The sequence below is a fragment of the Lepisosteus oculatus genome, chromosome 2 (assembly GCF_040954835.1).
Source record: "Lepisosteus oculatus isolate fLepOcu1 chromosome 2, fLepOcu1.hap2, whole genome shotgun sequence".
NCBI classification, from domain to species: domain Eukaryota; kingdom Metazoa; phylum Chordata; class Actinopteri; order Semionotiformes; family Lepisosteidae; genus Lepisosteus; species Lepisosteus oculatus.
The window spans coordinates 10,866,519-10,889,537 of record NC_090697.1 but is presented as its reverse complement, the minus strand read 5'-3'; the positions used below and the strand labels follow the sequence as shown (position 1 = coordinate 10,889,537).

The 23,019-nt window shown below is 40.1% G+C and overlaps 2 protein-coding genes across 4 annotated transcripts in view; one reads left to right on the top strand and one right to left on the bottom strand.

Annotated features, from left to right (window-relative positions):
• Positions 1–846: 846 nt before the first annotated feature.
• On the bottom strand, positions 847–3,273 carry LOC107078235 (uncharacterized). Its single transcript, XM_015354374.2, has 2 exons — positions 3,023–3,273; positions 847–1,530 (listed from the first exon to the last, which is right to left on the bottom strand). Exons 1-2 carry the CDS (start codon positions 3,185–3,187, stop codon positions 1,312–1,314), a joined length of 384 nt encoding a protein of 127 aa, XP_015209860.2. The 5' UTR covers positions 3,188–3,273; the 3' UTR covers positions 847–1,311.
• A 148-nt stretch (positions 3,274–3,421) lies between these two features.
• Positions 3,422–23,019, top strand: part of prkd3 (protein kinase D3) — a 105,322-nt gene continuing 85,724 nt past the window's right edge. Inside the window, exons 1-2 of one of the 3 annotated variants that reach the window (XM_015354321.2) lie at positions 3,422–3,698; positions 5,077–6,059. In XM_015354321.2, coding sequence (XP_015209807.1) covers positions 5,766–6,059 — 294 coding nt within the window. In that variant the 5' untranslated portion in view covers positions 3,422–3,698; positions 5,077–5,765. Of the gene's footprint in view, positions 3,699–3,742; positions 3,972–5,076; positions 6,060–23,019 lie in introns of those variants that run through there. The other 2 variants (XM_006626132.3, XM_069196918.1) reach the window with 2 other exon arrangements.

Sequence of the window (23,019 nt, the reverse complement as noted above, 5' to 3'; positions counted from 1 at the left end):
CAAAGCCGACGGCAACGTTAGTAGAGACGAACTCAAAAGGTTTTGTGGCTGTAATTGCTAGTACTTAGTTCACCAGTTCAAATAATTATGCACTCTACACATTTTTTTAGTCTTATGTTTTTACTGACATTCACAATAACCCATCTCATCCTTAAAGTCTTTTTTTCCTTCATTTTCTGTTTTTGATTTAGAATTAATTGAGGAGGATTTGAAGAATTTTCTCATTTTGACATTACACTGTTTTGTGTCAATGGCAGAAGATCCCAATAAAATATATAGATTCCAAACTGCAGCACAATTGAATGTGAACAATTCAAAGGGGCACAAATACTTTTGATAGCCACTGTGTACCTTTTCATAATTTTACAAAATGTGACACCATATGATGGGTCTGATTGGTTTTGCAAGGCACAGTAAATGGAAATTTGAAACAGTAGTGATATTGTCCTGATCTGTAGCCATTAATTGAAGAGGACAGCATATAAAAAAAAACAACTGATAAACAATTAAGCAGTGGGTGACACTTTTAAGACCTTGTTTGATCATACAGCAGTTGATATTTTGCATACACTTACAAATTGTGCATACACTTCTTTAGTTTTGGGTTAATTTACCTAATTTTACTCCACTGTGTACACACTTTGAGTTTATTTTAGAACTCACAGTAACTTATTAAAGTAGTTGCAGAACAATTATAGGTCATTTATAGGCATGGAACATGTCTGTGAAAATTTCCTAAATGTAATCCAGACACTTGTGGTGTGTTTACTGGGTTGTGAAGCTTCTTAAAATGCACCAGGAAATGTCTGCTCTAACCATGAATTTTTTAAAGAAAGTCTCCAGCAGTGGAATGTTGGATCTTTTATTTAATATTTAATAACAGTGTACATTTACAATTAAAACCGATGACATGCACAAACTTTGTCAGTGACAAAGATAGAAATGGTCTATTGAGTCGGTATGCTTATATTGTCAAAGACCTGAGCAATTTCAGTATGCAAAGAAAGGAACAGTAATCATCCACTGACAACTTGAGTTTTTAATTCCCATCTTGAAAGGTCAGTAGTTCCATAATCAATAAGTGTGTCACATCTGATAATATTTCTCCTACAAAAATGAATATAAAATCAGTAATTCTTTAATGATTTATCTAGCAGCAAATCGCGTACATTTCTAGATGATGACTTTATCATATAAAAACGGGGATGGGAGGATATGGTGGAGTGTAAACCTGTTTCACCCGGTACTGCCGAATGAAGTGGGCTGCGAAGGACCCAGGGCCTCAGCCGAAAGTGCTCCGCGGTGGGCGAGCTACTGGATGGCACAGGCGCGGAGGTGGCGCGCGTTGGAGGAGCCCAGCATCACCTCGCAGATGGCCTGCATCCACTCCTGCTGCTCGGCCTCGCTGCCGGCTCTCAGGAAGAACGTCCTCTTGCTGTCCTTTGGAGTCACTGTCCAGCTGTACTGGGTGTCCCGGCCATCGCCTGCCCCGATGTGCGCACCAACCATGTTTATAGTCTTGCGGGGTTCCTGGGCGAGAAAACACATTTTATGGTAGGGTGAGATCACCTGTAAGGCCAATGGAGTACGGGAGAGAAAAGGCTCTTTTACCTTCTTTTTAAAATGACTTCACAGGCTCGCCCTCCATTTTCGCCTATATTGGAATCGCCGGGACGATGATCTTGTACCCTTTAGTCAAAGGAGTGGAATTGCCTCGTATTTCTTAACTCATAGCACCCGTAGGACCATCAGTGCTTTGATGGGAGGAGCGATGCAGCTCTCCCTGACGACCCTGTGAACTGAGAACACTCTCACTCGTCCCCGGCGGTTTCTGCCACCAGCTCGGTCAACTCAGCCACAGACAGTGAGGCCACAGCCCGCGCTCCACCTGTCCATGTCTGCATTGAATGCTACGAGCTGTGCTTTCACTAAGTGCCTTTGCTGGTGGAGCTGTCTGTGAGCCCTGATACAGGCATCATTAACCCTAGGGCAAGTCCTTTCAACACATGTATTCTGGCAAGGAAGGAACTGGCCAGACACAGGAATCAGCCAAAATCCCGACACAGCGACTAGTGTTTTCACAGACCACGATGAGCACTTATCCTGTGCAACCAGCTCTCTATCAAAGCCCACAGCCGATGTTTTAAAGAAAGTTATACTAGAAACACTGATATTTGTGTTATAATTTTAGGTTAACGCCTATGGGGCCAGTTAACTTATTTTGATGACGTTTTTGGTTGTAAGCCACGCAAACTTAGTAGGTCACAGGCCATTGCAATCATTATTTTATAATACAGTACCATATGTTTAAATGATGATGCATTTTGTATATTAATTTTCTGCCTTAACTCATACGTGTGTTATAAAAGTGCTTAAGAACGAAATGGAATTGGCACAGCAGGGATTAGGGTGAACTGAAGCACATAATACTGACAATAAACCTCTTAAAATCGCAATTCTTTGGTTGATAACCATCCGGGGGTAATTGCAAAGTACAGGGTAATCACCGATGTTTTCAAACACTTACAGAGAGCAATGGTTTTGTCTCAATGCTTGCCTTTCGGCGTGTTCGTTTAATCCTTTTGCTGGGCGACTGTTTCACCTAGATGAACTCGGATATTCATTATTCAAAATTCAGTTTCTATTGATGTAACCTGTTTCTCAAATAACCTTGAGAAACACAACACACTTCCGCCTGACATCTCATGGGACATTAATGAACGGTAGGCTCGTTTGTGGTATTGTGTCTCTGGCCGCCCTTCATAACCTTAGTAACAAGGGCGAGAGAGCCAACCAATGAATGATAAATACCCGCAGAATTGCACAAATTAATATACAGGGTTCATATCTTTTATTTGGTCATTGTGGTGGGGACTGATTAAATGTTTCAGCTTCAGTTACAAGCGCGTGCTGAAATAATGGCTTGCCCTGTTGTCTTGGAAACGCCAGCGAGTCGCTCTCGCGCAGGGCTGCCTTCCGGGGCCACTGTAAAGCGATCCCACCGTCTGACTGTGTGCCTTACCTCCTCATTATCCCCATACAAGAGCTCGGTTTCTTTCAACACAAACCACGCAGGCTTCCAACGGTGGGTAAACTGGGTCCGCTTAGATAACCATCCCTTCTTAACCCGTATTGTTCCGTTTGTGTTTTCGGCTACACCGTTAGAGGTCGCAGGCACTACAGCCATGGCTGGCAAGAGCGTTGCTCGCACATAACGGAAAAGTTGTCTGCGAGGAGCATGCGCAGTGCGCTGCACAGGACCCCCCCCCCATCTTGCGCTGCTCGCCGGGATATGTAGTTTATTTCTCTAGAATTGCTGCTCCGCCTGGCTGAAGAAGCGGGGTCATGGAACTCCAACTCCCAGAGACGCTTGCGTGGTCTTTTCTAACTGGAGGGGGGAGAAAGTCACAGCTGGAGGGATAATAAGATGCGCATGAACTAGCGAACTGCCTGTGGAAAAAAAAAAAAGAAAGTTTTTAAAGCGGGGTGAAGTTTAACGTACGACCTCTATGCTCGGTTTTATTTTCTTGTACGAGCGCATCTTAGCAGGTGGAGAACTGGGGGATCATTTTTGAGAAGTCTTAAAAAAAATATCGCTGAGAATGAAGTCTCCTAATTTCGTTTTCTGAGGGTTGCTGGAATTCAGAGTTTCTGCAGCAGCAGTCTTGCCAAGGAAACAAACCGCCCTTTGGAGAGAGGTAATGTTAGTTCTTAAAGCGGTGCTCCCTTTGGTAACTAATCTAGTCCGTTCATTATTCGTGTGCCAGAGCCCTGGCCTTTGTATGCGTGTGCGCTGCATGTAGGAAAATGCATTTTAACAATTAATTGAGTATTATTACCGAGGAGGTTTGATGTGTGTCAGCTATCCAGTTGGAAGTGGGAGGGTCCAGATGTGGCACCGGGTCTCCAGATGTGAGATGCCGAGTAACTTTGCGCACAGAATTTGACTACAGCAACTTCTTCTGCTGCTGGTAACCAAACGTCTTACTACTGTATTAACGGTTTTTTGAAGACGAGTTGTGTTTTTTGTTTGGAAAGCGAAAACAACTTCCTAACTAAACAATACCTTAACTACATGATACCATTCCGTCTTTTTATTACTACACTATTGTCGTGAAACAAGGGGGAAAACGTGGTTGAACTAGCTTTTGCTTAGTTGATGGATAAATGCTACGTTAATTGTCTTTCTTTTTGTTTAAACCTTGCACCATTCAAACGTTTATGTTTATTTTAGTGAAAAATGTAGCAACACCCCATTTTCTATATATAATTTTTGAGTACGTTTACAATATCTGGGCAAACTTGACTTGTTAATTTGAGATCCCAAACTTAAAATCCAACATGCAGTGGATATTGAACGCCTTTTACTCTTTAAAAACGAATCTTACAATACGGGTTAAGACTTACAATAAACTATTTTGTTTTAAAAAATACAAGCCGTATAAACCAGATATTTAAAATAATATCTGTGACTTGAATCACCTGGTTTAACAAAACTTGTAAAGTTAAAGCTATAGATCTCCAAATAAAAACAACATCTAGCGAGGTTCATGCAGAGAAAAAAAAGAGTGCTACACCGCAACAGCACGAAAGTTTGGGGTTGTACTCAGCAGATCCCATCGCCACGGATTTAAACGATCACGCATTCAAAACGAGAGCAATCTGAGCTGCACCATCATATGGTTAATATTTATCTGACCATTTACGAGTTCTTTGTTGTCTAAATTGTTGGGAGGGGGGCAAACAGCGAAAACCAAACCAAACCACTTCTTAACTTCTTGGTATTCATATTGTGAAAACGGTGCTCATCCCTGTAGCAAATTTCGATATAGAAATGGAGATCGAATGCAAAGTTTAAGGCATCTTCTAATGGCAGCTTCGTATTGTACAGGAAAGGCTTCATAAGCTCGACAGCCCGTGTTATTTGCAGTTCTTTTAAAACGACAGTCCGTCCAAGTGGCTTTCGCGCCTGGAACCATTGCGGAGACAACGCGCACATTCTCCCAACTCCCAATTAACGAAATTTCCCCTCGTCTCCTGTCTCTTTCTCTGTGTCTCTGGGCTATTTGTTGGTAGGTTTCCGGTGGTGACAGCAGGCTGCAGCTGTACGGGGCGAGAACGACCGTCCTCTGAAAGGAGAAGGGTTTTTTTTTTCTCCCCCCATGTCATTGAAAGAAAGGCGTAGCTCTAAAAGCAACGGCGTTGCAGAGGAGGGATTCGCCTCGACAGGTTTTTTTGGGGGGTGGGGGGGGAGGAAAACTTTGTCTTCCCTCTCGTGAGCGTGTCGGGAAGGGCTCCCTCGGACCCTCGCCTGCGCCCCCTCCGAGAAGCGAGAGGATGACGGGCCGCCGCCGCTGACTCACCCCGCCTTGTCCGGCACCCTTCCTGGGCAGCGGTACGACTTGACATCCCAGCCCGGGACCCCCGTTGTGTGCTCCCCCGAATAACCTGGGGCCTTGGAGGACCACAGCCGAAAATGTGTTGCTGCGCGGGAAAGCGGCGCTGTTGATCGGTCCCGTCTACACCAGTTTGTTTCTTTGACACCCACCACCCCCCACCCCACAAAAGTTGCCTGCACTTAACCAACATCTTCAGTAACCCGACAAAGAGATCATGGTACCACAGCCCAGCTCTTTCTGTTGAAGTTCGAGGGGGTGGGGTGGGGGCTTTCGCCTTTTCTTGATCATCATTACGACCTGCAACATACTTTTTTTTTTTTTTACACGGTAATCATCTCAAAATTAAAACAAAAAAAAGACCATCCAATGTCTGCCTGCAGCAGCTCATCTCCTCCATCCTTGCCAAAGTCATACCCACACTCTCAACACCCGTCTGCTCCACCGACTCCTTCGCCGTCGCCCAGCCCACCGGCGGGGCTCTACAGCCGCCTGTCCAACGGGAGCCTCAGCGCCCCAAGTCCCACGAACTCCCGGGGCTCCTTCCACGGGGTGTCCTTCCTCCTCCAGATCGGACTGACCAGGGAGACGGTCACGCTGGAAGCCCACGACCTCTCCATTTCCGCGGTGAAAGACCTCGTCTGCTCTATCGTGGACCAGAAGGTAATTCTGCTACTTTATCATCCTCAAAACCATCGCCCCCACTTTTATTTTTAATTTTTAAAAAGAAACACCTGTTTTAGGAATTTAATTGCAGTCAGCGTTTTTATTCGATTACCTGAGCTCTGGGGGATTTGTTATTTTTTTTGCCTGTCCTAAAAAAAATTACAGATGGACAATTTATTCTTTTCTGTGCAGCAGGTAAGTTGTTTAACTCATATTCCTTCTCTTGATGGGACTGCTGCTGGATGTTGGTAGCGTCCGCAGTATCTTGAAGGACAGTACCTGGAGTCCTGTGTCTGTACAGAAACTCCTGGATGTGTTGGGGTAGTGTTTTCACTGTCAAATATCTTTTCAGGAAAAATGAATGTGACATTTCTAGAATTATGTGATCGATATCCTATTATGCATTTAGCGATTTTCATCTGAATGCTTATGTGAAACTTAAGAGTTTTGTGTCCACTGGCTTTATAAATTATGATTGTATACCGTGAAATGTTACCCATTATTTTATTTTAGGCTACCCTTTCACATTGTACACTTGGCAGTCGTGGTAGATTCACCAACAATAAAGACAGGTGATAGTGCATAGAAAAATGTCTTGACATTGTTTAACAGAACAATGTATGGATATTACCACAACCTCTTCCATTGTTAAGAACAATGTTAGCAATTTTTCCATTTGTATAAAATCTCTGAAACTTTGTGGACAAAAATAGGGGTTTGTCTTTAAAACCAATGGTCTTCCCTTTCTCGGAGATCAAGAAAACATTTAAAGATTGTTTGCTGTTACCTGGAAGCCCACATGGACTTAGTTTAAACTTTTTTTGATGGCGAGAACTGTATTTTCTGTCCTTCATCGCGTTCTTTCACCCAGTTTTACAGACAGCCTATTACGGAACTGGTCTGCCGCCATGCTTGTCTTCTCTTGAGGCTGTGGTTTATAAACCGTGCACAAAGCCTGGATTTTCCTGTGGTTCCCATTCATTCAGCAGCAGCTTTCTTTATGTTTGTTGTTTGACCATTCTTTTCAGTGCTTCAGCCAGTGTAACGGTACAGTAGGCCTTATTTAGTTTGTCACACTGGCGGCGGAGTTTTCCTTTCTCGAAGGAAAGGTTAAATGCTAGTGTTGCCTGTGTTGTTCGTTTTGAAGTAAGTAAAGGAAAGGGCCATTTAGAAGGCGAAGTCTGTGCACTCCTAAAACTTGTATTCTGATCATATTTTTATAGAAAACTCGTGAAACTGGAGTTCTCCTGTAAGTGTTGTGTCCCTCCCTCACATTTGATGTACAGATGTCCTGCAGCACATAGCCCCGATGTACACTACCACCTCCTTCAATTAAAGACCGCTGCGTAAGGGTCCTCATATTCCTTTCTGTCTTTTGTTTTTATTTTTGTTTCAATTATTCTATGACAGCGGCACAGTTTATACTTTGATCCCTAGGAGGGCAGTGGTTGTTTTGCCAGAGAAAGGGCATTATCTCCGCAAAATAATTAGTTCAAAAGATTTTTGTTCCTGAAGCAGGTCGTGGGCGCGCTCGTGTAGTTATTCCAGTGGTGTCCAACACACTGGCATTCCGAAAAGATTACTTTGTTTTTTTATTGCGCCATAACCGTGATGGAAGAGAATGTTTTTGAAAAAGACAGGAGGACGTTGTGCGATGAAAGAAAAGGAAAACGAGCTGAACTCTGACACGAGTGGTTTGAAAGGCAGATGCTTGTGGTTTTCGTATTTTTGTGTTTTCTTTGCCTTTATTTTTCTGTGAGCAGACACCTGTATCTTCTACTCTGACTCGTGCAATGCAAAAAAAAAAAAAGTCTTCAAGTAAGGTCCTCAAACATGCAGAGCTCTGATATAGACTTTGCACAGAAGAGTATAAACATCAGGCACAGCTGTTTCTTTCAGGCTGGATCAGCAGTTAGTTCTCCTGTTTACTTGTCGGACAGGAAAATAAGGAAGCTTATGATGTCACTCTTTACTTTTGCCTCCTTTGCAAACTAGACTGGTGTTTCTAGGAAATGCTGCATTGGTTTGGATTTTGCATGTCTTTTTGATATACGTCTGCAAATGCAATTTATTTTAACTAGGAAATGAATGCAAACTGATATTTGAGTCAGTTAGGGTACTTTAAACAGGCTTAACAAAATGAAATCTGATTTGCAGCTTTTGATACAAAGTATTAGAAAGAACACAAAGCTGAGCTATCTTAGTTTTATAGAAGTTTTATCTATAGAAGTTTTCTTCTAGGATGGCTGGTAGTCTGAAACAAAAGGCTCTCTCTAAACATGAATTTTAGAAAAAGGTTTTAAGGTGATTGTTTTAAGCATTTTTAAAAATGCATTTTCTGAAGCTTTGTTTTTAATTATTCTTATACTGTCTTTTTATAGTATTCAATGTAATTTGTTTTGGGAGTAAATTTGATGATCTCTTTAAGCTTTTATGTTTACTGTGTATAACGAATAGATCCAAACTAAGTTGAAGACAATCAAGTACAGGGTTTGTCAGAAAAACCTTTTTTATTTTAATTACAGAGGAAAATTACTCTTCAGTTATGTAGGAGTCATTTGAGATAATATCCTTTAGTAATTCATCAGGCCTTATTTTGAAGTGAAATAGGAATTGTAGAACATACTACATTTGTGGTCACACCAATCCTCAGAGTATGCAATTTTGAACCGTGAAAGGTTACATCAGGCTTTTATGGAGCTTAGATACAATCAACCCATATGTTGGAGTCACACAGCTGCCATTCTTTTTATTCAAAGTACTGTATTTAAACACAAAAGTGTATAATTTTTAGAATGCTTGCTAAAGACAATGGGAAACACTATGGTAGCTTCAGTGCTTGTTCAATTTGTAATCATGCTTTTTTTATTGAGGTCAAAGAGTAGTGTTTAAAATTGGATGGGGAATTGTTCTGATGCTTAGTTTAGGAAAGGCTTCATTGCAAGATGACATTCCTGGCCTTTTCCCTCACTCTATTCCAGTGTGTTTTTTCAGTACTGATCGCTGGAGGTGGAGAAAAGCATGTTCTTGATGCTCTGAATCATAGAATGTTCCTGTCTGTTTTTATACATGAATGTCTTTGCTGTTTGTTTACATGTCATTATTCATGTTGTTACATGCACAAATGAGTGCAGTGCTTTGCAGAAATACACAATGTTTCTTGTGATCAGTGTGTTTTGGATTGTTAGAAACTTTTTCGCATGATTTGCGATTGGTACTGAAATCAAAGCATAGACTAGAAACCAAGAAAAATGCAGGGAATCACATCTTGTACCTTAAGAGTTTTAAATGCACTCCTTTGTGTTTTTACTGATGACTGATAAATTTAACATGCTGAAAGAGTGAAAGGTCCAGAGCCTGTGCCTCTTGTTGAAAGTTACCACTGATGATCTTACTCCATGATGTGTGTACAGTACATTTACACTCTAAACTGTCCCCTTCCAGTGACAATTTCCAGGATTTTACATTTTGATTTAAATAGAAACTGGTACACTTGCGTAAACTGTTGCAGGTGCTTAATGGAAACAGTCAGGCTGTAGACATAAATGTTGAGTTTAATTGAAATAGTGATTTGAATATAATTATTGATCATCCTGATGAAGGATCACCACATGAAGGATGACAGTTAAGTGTGTGCCCAGCATTATTTTTACTGTTCGTGCCAAATCTAATTTAACGGAAATATCTTAAATTGATGTAAGCAATCTTTTATAACCCTAAATTACACAGCTCTTAAGGATAGGTGTCTAGCATTGAGTTTTATATCTGGAAAATACCATTTACATGCGTACAGTGCTAGCATATACAAGGGATTGGCCTTTCCACTATGCCTTGTTAACACAAGGCAAGAAAAACAAAACATTTCACACAGAGAAAGGGAGATTTGGCAAGAAAAGTAACACACGAATTCTGAGGGTGACAGTGAACATGGAGACTTGCAGGCTGAATATGGTTTCCAGAGGTATTTAACTTTTTGCAACATCTTTTCAGAAATCAGTTTAATAAAAGAAGTTTGCTTTGGCTGCAAATCTTTTCGGTAATTTAATGATCTTTCAGCATGATTGCAACGTTTTAGAAGACGGACAACTTGTTACAGGATTACTTTTGAAGGCACCTAAAAGTGTCATTACTGTGTAAAGGCAGAAAATGTAACAGATAACAGCTAGATATCCATTTGATTATAAGCATTCAGACTTCTTCTTTCAGATGGATTTAGTCCCTTTTATCTCTTATAAATATTGTATATTTAATTAAATGGTAGGTTAATTAACAAGCATCTTGACAGACCCCACAATAAATTCGGGAATGTCCGATACATGTTTTATTATAAATACCTAGAGCAGTTTTTGCTTTTTGTGTTTGTAAATCATAATAATTTAGTCATCTAGTCTGCTTGACATGGTTTTGGGACCTTGAAAACGTTCTAATAAACAATTACGTTGTTTCTTTCCTGTAACGGACATCAAAGCATCTGAGGAGGAGGTAAAGAAATTAGAAAGTTTGTAAATATTTTTTCTCTAAGATCAAAACAGTATTAGTTTTCAAGTAGGATTCCAGTTTGTAATTGTTTCTTGGTGGTTTAAAGAGTTGGTTCTTTATACAAAAACAGCTTTCTCTTTTTGCCTAGGAATTCTTTACCTTGCTTTAACAGAGATTGACATACTTTAATGGGCATGGTACTGCAGATAAAATCTAGACGCACATTATTTATACAGTGTAAACTACATCTAGAAACTTGGCTTTGACTATACGGTTGCCTTCAGCCTGCTGCCAGTCTAGGCTTTATCACACTGTAGTGCACTTGACTTAATTTACTCTGGCTTAACAGTCCTGAGCATGTCAAAGGAGTGAAGCAGAGAGCTCGGGCATCGTTGGCAAAAAATGAATGAAGATTATAGCTGCATTATATGTACAGTAGGAACAACCCTGCTGGTAGTTGTTGTTGATGAGGGGCAACCTTGCTTCAGCAGGCCACTGCACACCAGCTATAATGTGTACACTAATGTCACTGGCTGTGATTCTCTCTCTTTTAAATACTGTGTTTTTGACAAAGATCTTTGTAGGTTTTTGTTGGTTGTTGTAGTTCCAGGAGGAGGTCTGGAACTACATTTCCCAGAAATCTTATCCGGGGGGGGGGGGGGTTGTCAAAGGTTAAGTGTTATAGAGAAATGAACATCAAAGTGCAATTGAGGATTTCTGCAGGTATATGGATCTTGAGATGGTTGGTGGCACCTTAACGAATGCAGAGAAACTGTGAAAACCAGTACACAACTCTTAAAAATTATATTAATGCTTAATATCTTGACTAATAAACAGCAAGGTACAGGGCAAATTAGTGCATGGTGTTGAGGAATACAAACTTGTTAGTTTTAAAAAGTATTGTTTGGACTGGTGTAATAAATTATTTATAATTAGACCAAAATTGACAAGCTCACATGGCCTACTGCATGTTATATTACGTAATAATAATTTGTGATAAAGTGTTGCACATGTGGTATATCATAAAAGAAAACCACATTATACACTATGCCAGAAACACAAGTATGGTGTTGAAAAAGATAATTCTGCTAATTTGATCACACCCAAGATATGCAAAATGCCCCATATATCTTTCTCCTTTTTAAAAAAATATTTCCATTACGTTTAGGGCAAAAAACTCTCCTGATGTATTGGCATCAAGAGTCATCACATTATTTGCATTATTTACAGTGGTACTTCAGTAAAGTTCAAACTGTCAGTCAGTTCAACAGTATCAGGAGTGCAGTCCTCACTGAACTGAATAATAGAATAATATAATTCCTCATTTCTACAACTTTCAAAAACATATACTAAATGGTCACCCTATCATAGTGACTGCTCAGTACTGCACATCATATTTACAGATTTATACCTAATATTAAAAGAAACTTTTCACTCAATTTCTGCAGGTATGGTTATAGCACCATAAAGCATACAGATTCTAATACAGATATTGATTCAGTATTTTTGGTTTGATTTTAAGAAATCAAACTGACTCAAGTGTTGTAGAAGCACTGAATCTTCTCAATTGAATGGGAGAGCTGATTGGGTGCATGTGATGATGTAAGAACCTGTTGAGTGTCAAACCTGATGGGGGGGACACATGAAAAGGAACCTGTGTGGCTCTGCTTTTCAAGAGAGCAATGCTTTGCGTCGGTATGTTGGAGGCTGGAATAAGTCAGTGCACTGTCGTTTGCCATCTTGGGTGTACCCGACCGGCATGGTCCAGCCAAACAGCCCATCGATGACAGGCCATGGGCTGGGATACTGTGATTTTACAATGGCTCTCCTCTGTGACACATAATCATCTGAGGGCTGGGCAGGAGTGTGTGATCATGACTGCACTCCACTTGTAATGACAATCTGTCCAGCTCTGCATTGATCATGTTCTCTGACCTCGCATCCTGTAGGCTCATCCTGACGTGGGAACAGGACAATGCGTGTCCCATTGCTGGTGTAATGATTTGTGTGTTTTGTGCAAGATGAAAAGGTGACGGTTATTATGCACTGTTAATAATGTATTCGCCAGACCTGAGCACCATTGAACTAAAGGTTTTTGGCTAGGCTCACAGACCTGTCAACAGGCATATGCTTATCTAGGCTGCATGAGAGGAATGGGGCAAAAACCTGCAAATCTTGGTGCAAAGCAGGTGTCGCTAATGCACCAACGTATGGCTTCCAAGAGTGGCCACATACGCTGGTGCCCATGCCTGTTGGTTGAAAAATGTTAATGAGCATAATAAGTTTGCCTTTGTCATTTCTGTTCAATGGCATACCAGTGCACATGCAACTAGAAATGCTGCAAACAATCCAGGAAAATTATATCCTCTTTCGTATTTGTCTTTGCAGTTATGGTACTGGGTTTTAGAAATGCTCGTTTTTATTATGATATGTCCTAGCTGCAGAGCAGTGCAGACAATGCGCAAACGATGTCATGCATATTATCTTCCCACACGTTGAATGTGAATTATTTGTACGCATGCATGGAAAACAGAATCCTCTGTGTGACATTTAATGTTTCTAATGTGTCCTAGATACGAGAGAAGAATTAAAATGCTCAAAATTGTGACCTGTCATTGCTGTGCATGCAGAGGAGTTTGGACAATGAGCGAGTCATACATGATAACCAATAAATCATGCATGGTAATATACATCATACATATCTGTCTGTACGTGGAAACAAACAATGTGTTGCTTGTCCTGAAATTTAATAGATCTTACCTGGGGACCCCCCAGCCTTTGCCACTCGACTGGGCACTGGCTGAAACAACAGTTCCAAATTTTATTGAACGCAACAGAAAATAAATAAAGTGTAACCACTGAATAAGTGAATTTCATTTTTCACTCGGATCACCTCCCTTGTGCTTTCTTATTTAGTCAGGTGTAGTGGCTGAGGACACGTTTTTGCAAAGACTAGACTGAATTAAACTGAATTCAGTCTTGTCTGAATGTCATATGAGTACTCCACTTCTTAAAACAATTATCCCATTTCTCATTGACCTTTTCCGTGACTGTCGTTCCTCTTTCCCAGAGGCTTCAGACTCCCGTGGTGGAGAGCCCAAATCCAGCAGGTTATGTCGATCAGCATTAAATCGACTTTTAAAGACTTGGAAGAAGTGAATGGTAATCAATGAAGCAGGTTAATTGACGGCCAGAATGTTATAATAATATCCTGCTGCCTTTGTGGACTGGAGACTTCTTTAATGAAGCTGTATCAAAATACACCCTGTCAGCAGCCCTCTCCCATGTATTATTACAGAGGAACTAAGCACTTACTGTAAGTGTTTTGAATATAGGTCACTTAGGATATATGCCAATTAACTGTATGTAACATTTCAGCTGGAGTGAAAAAAAATAGAAATCTACCCAGCAGGTTAGCTTACTTGAAACCTTTAAATGTTTTTTCATAACTTAGCAGTTAAGTTATGAAAAGCATTTAAGGGTTTCAAGAAAGACAAGTACAGCTGTTAAAAAAAGTAAACCGGGACATGGAAAAAAATACAAATGTCTCTACAGACATACAAACAGCTTCCTCTTATTTTTTTTTAACAATGGCTATGAAAAGCAAAAAGAGTTGCCTGAAGGTGCAGCACAGTTTTGTGTTACTGCAGTGACTTCCTGAAGGTGTTGCAGTAAGGTGTTTTAATTGAACTATTTTGGTCAGACATTGAAACAATTGGCACTTATTCTCATGACAGAAATTGTGGGATTCAGGTGCAGTCATCATTTTTGAAGGAATAAATATATTTACACTGTTTTTGAAAGTTTTTCAGCCATGACTATTCAAACTAAATTCATGCAGATTTGTCGCCTTTCTGCATGGTGGTTATACTGTATAAATGGTGTTGTGAGATTGGACGTTTTTCTGAAAGGGTATGACTTTTCTTGGTTTTAGTTTTCTGATACACCCACTCCTCGACTTCTATAAAGATTATGCTCCGCAAGACTTTATGAAACCCAAGTTTCACCTTGCTAGTAGTAACTCGATCTTAGCAGTTGCATGTATAGAGATGTATAGAGACGTTACACACATCTTATTCATTGTGTTTATAAACAGCAAGGTTTTGCTTAAAGAAGAAAAAGTTTTAAAACCATATTATTACCTCAAATATCGAATAGCTCTTATACAGCAATAATAAACTAAACAGTGGTGAGACAGAGAATTGAAAGAAAGATAAGACACTGAAGACGCTGCACACATGCGTGATAACAAAGCAAGGCTGAGTAAGTTGTTGTCCTGGCAGTCACCGCTTTGCCCTTAGTTCATCTGTGGAAGGAACTCTCTGCACGCCATGCTCCTCAAGCATGTAACCAACTTTCTGTAACTCAAGAAGCTGTTATACCAATGGAAGGTTTTTGTGTTAAGTCAGATTGTATGCGTGTTGAGTGTTGCGTGTTGCGTGTCCCAGAGAGGGAGTGTATTCTATAAACATTACATGAAGGTGACAAACTCCTTGATGATAGGAGTCAAGAGTCCATTCTGCTGAGAAGTCTTGTTGAATCACTTCTGGAAGAATTTGAGCTGCTTTGGGTTCCCGTCCAGATCCACATAACTGTTTGCGTAAAGCTGTAACTTGTTTTCAGCTCAGTATTCACATCTGTCAAGTCTGCAGTTACTGTACCGTACGTCCCTGAATCAGGGAGCCTAGGAAATGAAGAGTACCGTTTAAAGGGAATACAGAATGTAAGGGGGGAACTCATTCATTCCTTCATTTCTGGGATTGCCCGTTGGATTTTTTTGTTTTCTGGGGCACAAAAGACATGGGCCCAGCACCACTCTCCCCATCGACGCTCTCGGGGGGGCTCGCAGTGTGAAAAACGCTGGCCACGACAAGTACGTGTCTTGACCTTGCGGCTTCTCCTTCCTCAGTTCCCCCCCAGCCACCGCTGCTGTGAAGGTGGTAGTGGGGAAACTGGAGTTTATTAACAGCAAGGAGTTCCATGATTGGGGGATGCCAAAAAAAAAAAACGGTTGCCATTTTTTTCCAATGAAGGAATCTTTTTTGGTTCCAGTAATGTACCTAATGTGCAGTCCAACTACATCTATTGAATTCTAATACACCCCATTGTGTCAACCACACCACATTGTGTTCTTGATGCGCTGCATATTTGCCCAACTTTGTGTGATTTTGGCATCTAGGACATAAAACAAAATTTGATCAGTGCCGGGAGGGATCATAAATATAGATTACTAGTACAGACTTGGAATACAAACAGTTTCTGGGGGGAGGTTTAGTATACAGAATATCCGGTTGCAGATATTCAGAGTTTGCTGGTTAATAAGACGCTGATTTTGGGTAATTCAAGCAGTGGCAGAAGCTGAACATGACAAAACGGGGGTTTGCTGGCTCCTGCTCCACACACATTTGCACAGCGCTTTCTTACAATTCTTACTTACATCTTTTACCACAACAGATTGCCCAGCAGCAGCCAGCGTATTAGCCAAGTGCATTGCTTTAACAGCAAACACAATTCTGTGAGTATACACGAAATTTGACCGATTTCGAAGAAAGATCTTATCGTCTCAAAAGTCATCCCCGTCACTGAAGAGCCCTCAAAATAAAGAAGCTCATATTCCTGGGTATACACTGCCTACAAATGGAAAGCGCGTGAGAGAAAGCCGCTGCTGCAGTTTCCTTCTCTGGCGTTGGTAACGCTTCCTGTGTTGCGCCCGTGACCGATCGATGGCTCCCCCCGAGGCAGCAGGCCGTGCGACCTGCAAGGTTCCAGTCCGTACCTGAGCCCACGGGGGGACGCTCGCTGGCCCACACAAACTGCGGGCCGCCTACGGGCAGCGGCGGGGAGCGCTCGTGGCAGGGCTGAAGAGGGGTGGGAGTTTTTTAGAGGAGGAGGGGAAGAGTCCCTTGGGTGCACGGAGCCTGGGAGGGAAATCCCCCTCCTCAACTCCCGCCTGTCCCATATCCTGGACTGCCGCCCGCCACAGAAGAACAGCGTCTGAAGTGGTTAAAAGAGGCTTTTTTCTCAATGGCGGTACGCTTTCTAAATGACGGGCAGTCAGAGCTCTGCATGTACCGTACACTTGCTTTTTGTAGGCTCATGGGCTGCTTGCAGTTTCTAAAGCAGGTGTTTGATGTCTGCAGGACTGTTTTGATCGTTGCTGCGGTTCATTGTTCACATGGAGGATGCAGGTCAACGTGAATGTGACAAGATGAAAAAATGACTTCCGATTCAAATTTATATTCCCCTTCCCAAAATTGATACTGAGTTTTATTGTTAAGTTCCTGTGGATTTTTGTTTTTAAATTTTGTTGGGAACTGTGAGCATCTCAGTACAGCAATAATGCTACTTGAGTACTGTTGGTGTACAGAGTGCAATGGTTCAGTACATTAACGTTAACTGGGAAGACCCAAGTTTAGTACGTAAAATCTAATTTTAAGGATCGCTGGATATTTAAAATGAATTTTCTTCTAATTCACTTCTAACTAGAAGGATAAACTAGTGAATGAGACTTGGCTGTTACACAGCTGCCTCTCTGTAAGAGTGCAGGAGGAAGAGGATATTGTAACCAGGCTGATACAGTAGGTGTTGGGAGTATCGTGATGGAGACGGCTCACTACAATCCCTAGAGAACACAGAGTGCATGCTTCTCATGTTTATAGTAACCTGTAGGTTTCCTGTTAAAATCATTGAACAATATTTTTGGTTTAATTGCCCTACAGTATTTAAGCTATTTTAAACAGTCCTGTTGCAGAGCTGGCCCAATCACTAGCTGTTTCACATCCTTTTAACGTTTTATCTGTAGCATCTCGTATGCAATCTCAAGGTCATTTTAGCAGTTGCTGATAGTATCATGTGTGTCAAGGGTATGGTAGCTGCTCCATTAATGTTAACACCTTCTGTTTTTATCTAAAGTTTGTTTTGCAAAGTTCTGTTACACAGTTCAGAATTGTTCCTAAATGTGAAAATGTGCTATCTTTTTATATGGTTTTAAATCTGCAACCCAGAAGGGAAACATTTTTCAAAAGCAACATTGGGAATAGAAGAAGTTGGGGAAAAATATAGCCCAAACATTGTGTTTGCTATCACAAGACCTTTACTTGCTAAACTTTACTTAAATGATTGCAGGAGTATGGTACCCTTGTACCCTACCCCTGCTTTTGTTCCCTGGCTTCTTTCAGGAAATGGCCAGATGCAATCCTTGGATCATTTAGCTTCCATTAAACAGGCTAGCTGGGCTGAATGACCTTGTCTAATCTGTAACTTCTTATTTTCCTGTGAAAACTGGGAGTCATTTATCACTTTTCTGCTTACAGAGTACTGTTTTCAGTATGCAGTTTTGTCCAAGGAGTTCTTTTTTTCCCCCAACTTGAGTTATTAGCCCGGGCATTCCATTCCATTGTCAAGATTCAACATTTTAATGGGCCCTGGGTTTTGTTATGGGCCTGTTCATTTTCCCTTTTATTAAGGAAAGAACCACTGCACAAGAAGGGGTTCATACAACTTATGAAGTACCCTAGTTTAAAAGGCGTTTCTTACCAAAAGAAAGTTGACTGAACAACAATGTTGAGGGTTTGTGTTTTTGTCAAGCTCCTCAATTAACAAAGTAATTCCATCCCATCATGCTTTACGAAACAAAGCACAAAAAAAACGTTTTATGAAGTCAAAGCAAGTGGACAGATTGAATTAATAATTTAAAGTACCTCACTTGTGTACTTTCAGTTCAGTTTCTGTCAAGGTCACATTCCTGCACCCCGCTGTAATGTTTTTACTTCATGTGGTCTGCTGATGTTCACTTACTAGTTATCTCGGGTTCTGGTTCACAGAGCAGAAAATCGGATTGCAATTGATATTTGCTGGGATCTTGTAATGCATTGGCACACAAGCAAGAATTCAAAATAAATGCAACAGCTTAGACTCTGGAAAAGACCCAGGCTTATGTGCTAGTATATGGTGAAAAACCGATGGCCTGAAGAATGTGTGCACAAAGATTAATTCCATTCTTTAATGCTTCAAAGCCCTTGGCTTCATCAATTTTATAGCGCTTTTCTCCCTTTTTTATGCACATTCAATATTTACCTTAAACGCTCTTCAGTATTTACCTTAAAATGTATAGGTTGGATGCTCATTGATAGGGAATTTCCTTTAGTCTCCATGGAGGTGAAAAGCAGTATCCCCTGATGTGTTTTCTTTAAAGCTGAAGTTTTTAGGAGTGAGTTTGGTAGTTGTTGAAAGAGTGCTATTATTCTTCTGATTTCATGAAAAGGGGGGAGATGCACTTGGAAATTCTCAAGTAAGGTGTGCAAAGCAACGCTCGCTTTGAAAGGAGTTTGACTTTCAGAGCTGCAGGAATTATAATTCCAGTCGCAAATTCATGTGCAATGAGTGTAAAAATACTTGGGTTGTTCATATTAGGCTTTGTACTGATTGAGTATTTAATTCAAATGAGTACATATTAAAAGGTTGCTAACTCCCATCCCACGAAAAAAAATTATAACTCTATTGCATCTCATCTTTCTTTAATGTTTAGAGTTATGCAAAGTTGCGCAATTGTGCAAAATTAAGTGTTTTAATTGACACCTTTAATACAAACTGTGTACAGTCATGAATTATAAAATTCAAAGCATGGACAGTATTATAGATTCAATATAGTGGATGTATACATTGTTTATCATTATAACAAGGTGAAATTTGTCTGTCATTCTGATTTGTTTATAATTTGAATACCTTATCCTTAACTGTTTGTAAAACACCATCTTGGGTTAGAAAATTATTAATAAAAGTCAAAGAACCAAACTAGTGTTCTCCTCGAGTTGGGTTGAGACTCCTTCCTCCTCCTTTCATTTGGAATGCACTCTGCTGTGAAACATATTCAAGATTTCAGACCAAACGTCTGTGCCTTCTGGACTCCTGTCAGAATTATCCACTCTTAATGAAGAAAAGTGTGCAGCTCTCTGATTACAAGTTAAAAAATGTATTTTCAAACTGTAAACCTTCCTGATAAAGAAAGGTGTATTATTGCTCATTGGAAGTTCTTCATTTTAGAACATAAAATTCAAAATGTTGTTTTTAGACATAATTTGCCACAGTCCATTTTTGCCATTGTGTTTTTCTGACATAAGAGATGGTCTCATATCCCTCTATCATCTGCCTTTTCGGTAGATATAATTATTATAGATGTGAGTTGGTTGTGTACTGTTTTATACATACCAGATATCGTCTGCACTATTTAGCCTGTTTTAAGCATTTGGCAATTTATAGCCTTTTATAGTGGAGGCGATTATACAACATACTGAACTTTTTGCTTGTTTGTGTCTTAAGAAACACTACTTGTTGCTTGTGTAATGTGCAGATACTATTGGCGTGCAGATTCTTAATTAGGCAGGGGAAAATCATCATCACATTCCAACAGAATGTGTTAAGCTTTTTGTGTTCGAGTCCCAAGACAAATGTTCAATTGCATAATATACCAAAACCTGCTTACATGTAATTGATATAAGGCTGGGTTGCAGGATTCTGATCTGTTGCGGACAGCACTACTTATGCACAATTCACTGCTTTCTGGATGGCATACTTCAGGCACATTTGTTTTTAATAAATAAATTCAAAATAAAGGCATTCTTTGGTTCAGTTTGTGTGGTCACTTTTCAGCCTTGTTTTGCAACTGAAGCCCTGCAGACAGTGAAACAAAAAATGTCCTAGTGTTGTGCACACATCAGAAAGGTGCAGGTCTGTAATGGAGTTTATTACATACTTCATCAGTTGTCCTGATTGTCTATACTTATTTCTGGAAATTAAGTATTTTAATATTGGCACTTCCTGGTTAGGTCACAGTCAATGATACAAATTTTACTTTATAGATTATTTCTAGGGTTTATTTAAAACTTCAATTGTTATTATTATTTATTTTATTGCAGAATACAGTGTGTTTATGAAATGTCTGCATTAAAGGAGATGGAAATCCACTACCAAAGTATAACATCTAAAATGTGCCCGCAAATCAAGAGTGAAGGCCAACTCATAGAAAAGGGTCAGAAACCAACCTCATATTGGAGTCAATTACCTTCACAATTCCTTCTGAGATAAAGTGTTTATTTTAAACAATGAAACCAAGAACCTGTAATATTTAATATAATTACTGTATCTTAATTTTTGGTGCTGGTAACAAAAACATAGATAAACACACATTCTTTGGAAGCAACAATCTGACTTTATAAGATATAAGAAAACTTTATTAGTCATATACAATGTCTTGCATTATGAATTTGTCTTAAACTGACTCTTAATGGCTGTTTACTTTATAAGAAACTAGAGCTTCTTCTTGAAATGAAAAAGCATATAAAAGGAGATTCATTATTTGTAAATATTTGGGTATATGTAAAACTGGTAAATGGGATTCAAACAGGCATTTTGCAATTAAGCGAATAATAAAATGTAGAACCTAATTTTTTATAAAAATGTTTTTAGAGCTGTACTGGAGGATGCCTTAATATAGTTTCAAGAGTTATTAAGAACAGTGATTGATAGAACTATTCTCCTTTACAAATGGTTTATGGTGAAATAAAAATTAGTTCATATAATTGGAAAAATGATACACAACATCAGACTGAAATAATGTTATTGTGGTTAGAAAAGGAAACAGACTGTTTCTACCAGCTACAGTATTTAAGGTATCTCTGCACCTTTTGTAAATTTGCCTCGTTATCATAATTGTACAAAGTACAAACAGCAATCGGGTGATTTATGCTCCATAACGTTTTAAAATTTGGGGCTTGCAAAATAATGCCCACAGCCAAGTCAAATATAAAACTAATGAGAAAAATGTAGTAACTGTGCCAAGTATTATAATTTACATAAAATGTCAGGGCTGATCTACAAAACGTACTTGTACATTATCTAAGCATTGGATAAGGAAGAAGATAAATGGGTTTTGAGATTGATGCACTGTGTGTATCACAGGTTTGCCAGCACTGAACCATGATGTAGACGTCTCATAAATTTAGAAAATCTGCTCACAGAAGTGTTCTTTCTGCCCTAGTCAAAGGGATCTTAAGGCCAACCTGTCAATCACCAGATCATTGGCTAGAAAGTGCATTTTGCTATGCCTTGGAGCTTTTTAAATTCAGATTGTTTGAGCTTCAGGTGACCCGTACTGCCTTTTATTGCAAAGAAGGCAACACTGGTTCTTTAGAAAAACAAGAATCAAGAAGTCGATTCACCTTCTCCTCTTGCTTATTTCTGTTGTCATCGAGTTTTGCTGTTTTCTTATCCACTCTTTACTGCACCATATGTAAATGAGGATGTCTGATGTCTTTGTGCTGGTGTGTGCAATTCACCCAGCAACTTTGACTCCGGTGCCAATTTTGAGCTGAAGTGACTTGGCTCTGTGAGCATTGAGTCTGACAGGACTGACAGGACTGAAAAAGATGATGGCAGAAAGGCCAGTCATTTTCTGGGAAAGTACCACGTCTGCACAAATGGACAACTATAGAAGGAGATGGACAACTAATTGTCACATAATTTGAGGGACATGTAACTGGGATAGCCCCGGTGGGGAAGTTCTTGAAAAGCTACTTTCTAAATGAAAGCAAAGCATTCTCTTGCAACGAATGTGGGATTTCTATACCTTGTGTTACTTTTTCTCCTCTGGTACTGATGGCACCACTGGTGTTGATAATGTTTTGGTTTGTAGTGCTTCTGGAGCAGGAGAATGAGTGAAGGCGAGTGAGATGGTGAGATATGCAGTGTGTATCCAGGAGTCGCACCTGTATTCCAGTATTCCAGTGCTTCCACAGCTCCCATTTTCCCCTCAGGGTTTGCATGGTTTTCTCGGCGGAAGATGCCTGATCTCCACTCATGGACTTCAGACAGGCATTGCCTTTTTTTCGCAGTAAAATATAATGTGTGCAAAGACAATGTAGGTGTTGCTCTGACCAGGTTTTGATGGAATGGTGGGTAGAAATTTCCCAGTGATTAAATATGATTAAACACTGGAAAAAAAAGAAGCATGCCCCAAAAGTAATGATTTGCAGTTGTATGGCTCTGTGGTTCTATTATCAGTGCTCTGCATGACTCTTTACATCACACCCAGCTGTTGCACATGTCCCAGCATCTGGATACAGATGTGTCTGAGTGTGTTGTTTAGGGCTTAGCAGCGTTGTCTGATCTTTTCACACAAGGTTGATGATGTCCAATGTAAAACCACTGTTCATTGCAGTAGCAACCTGAAAGAGGGAAGCTGCTCTGGGTGCTGCAGTGATGTGTCTAAAGAGTGATGCAGAGCACCGATAATCAAACCATACAACTGCAAATCATTACCTTTGGAGCATGCTTCTTTTTTTCCAGTACGTATACAGTAAATATTTACTCACTGGAAACTTCTGAAGGTCAGGTTGAAGTTTTGGTTTGCTCTTCTCTTTAACAAATGTATAGGCCAACCACTGTCCTGCTTGCAAACGCCAAAGCTGCAGGGCTTGGCAAC

Bases quoted from the DNA above. Each gene is read 5' to 3' on its own strand.
- LOC107078235 (XM_015354374.2), bottom strand. From the start codon at position 3,187: ATGGCTGTAGTGCCTGCGACCTCTAACGGTGTAGCCGAAAACACAAAC. The intron at 1,531-3,022 runs GTAAGGCACACA...TTTCTCGCCCAG, and splicing joins TGTATGGGGATAATGAGGAG to GAACCCCGCAAGACTATAAA.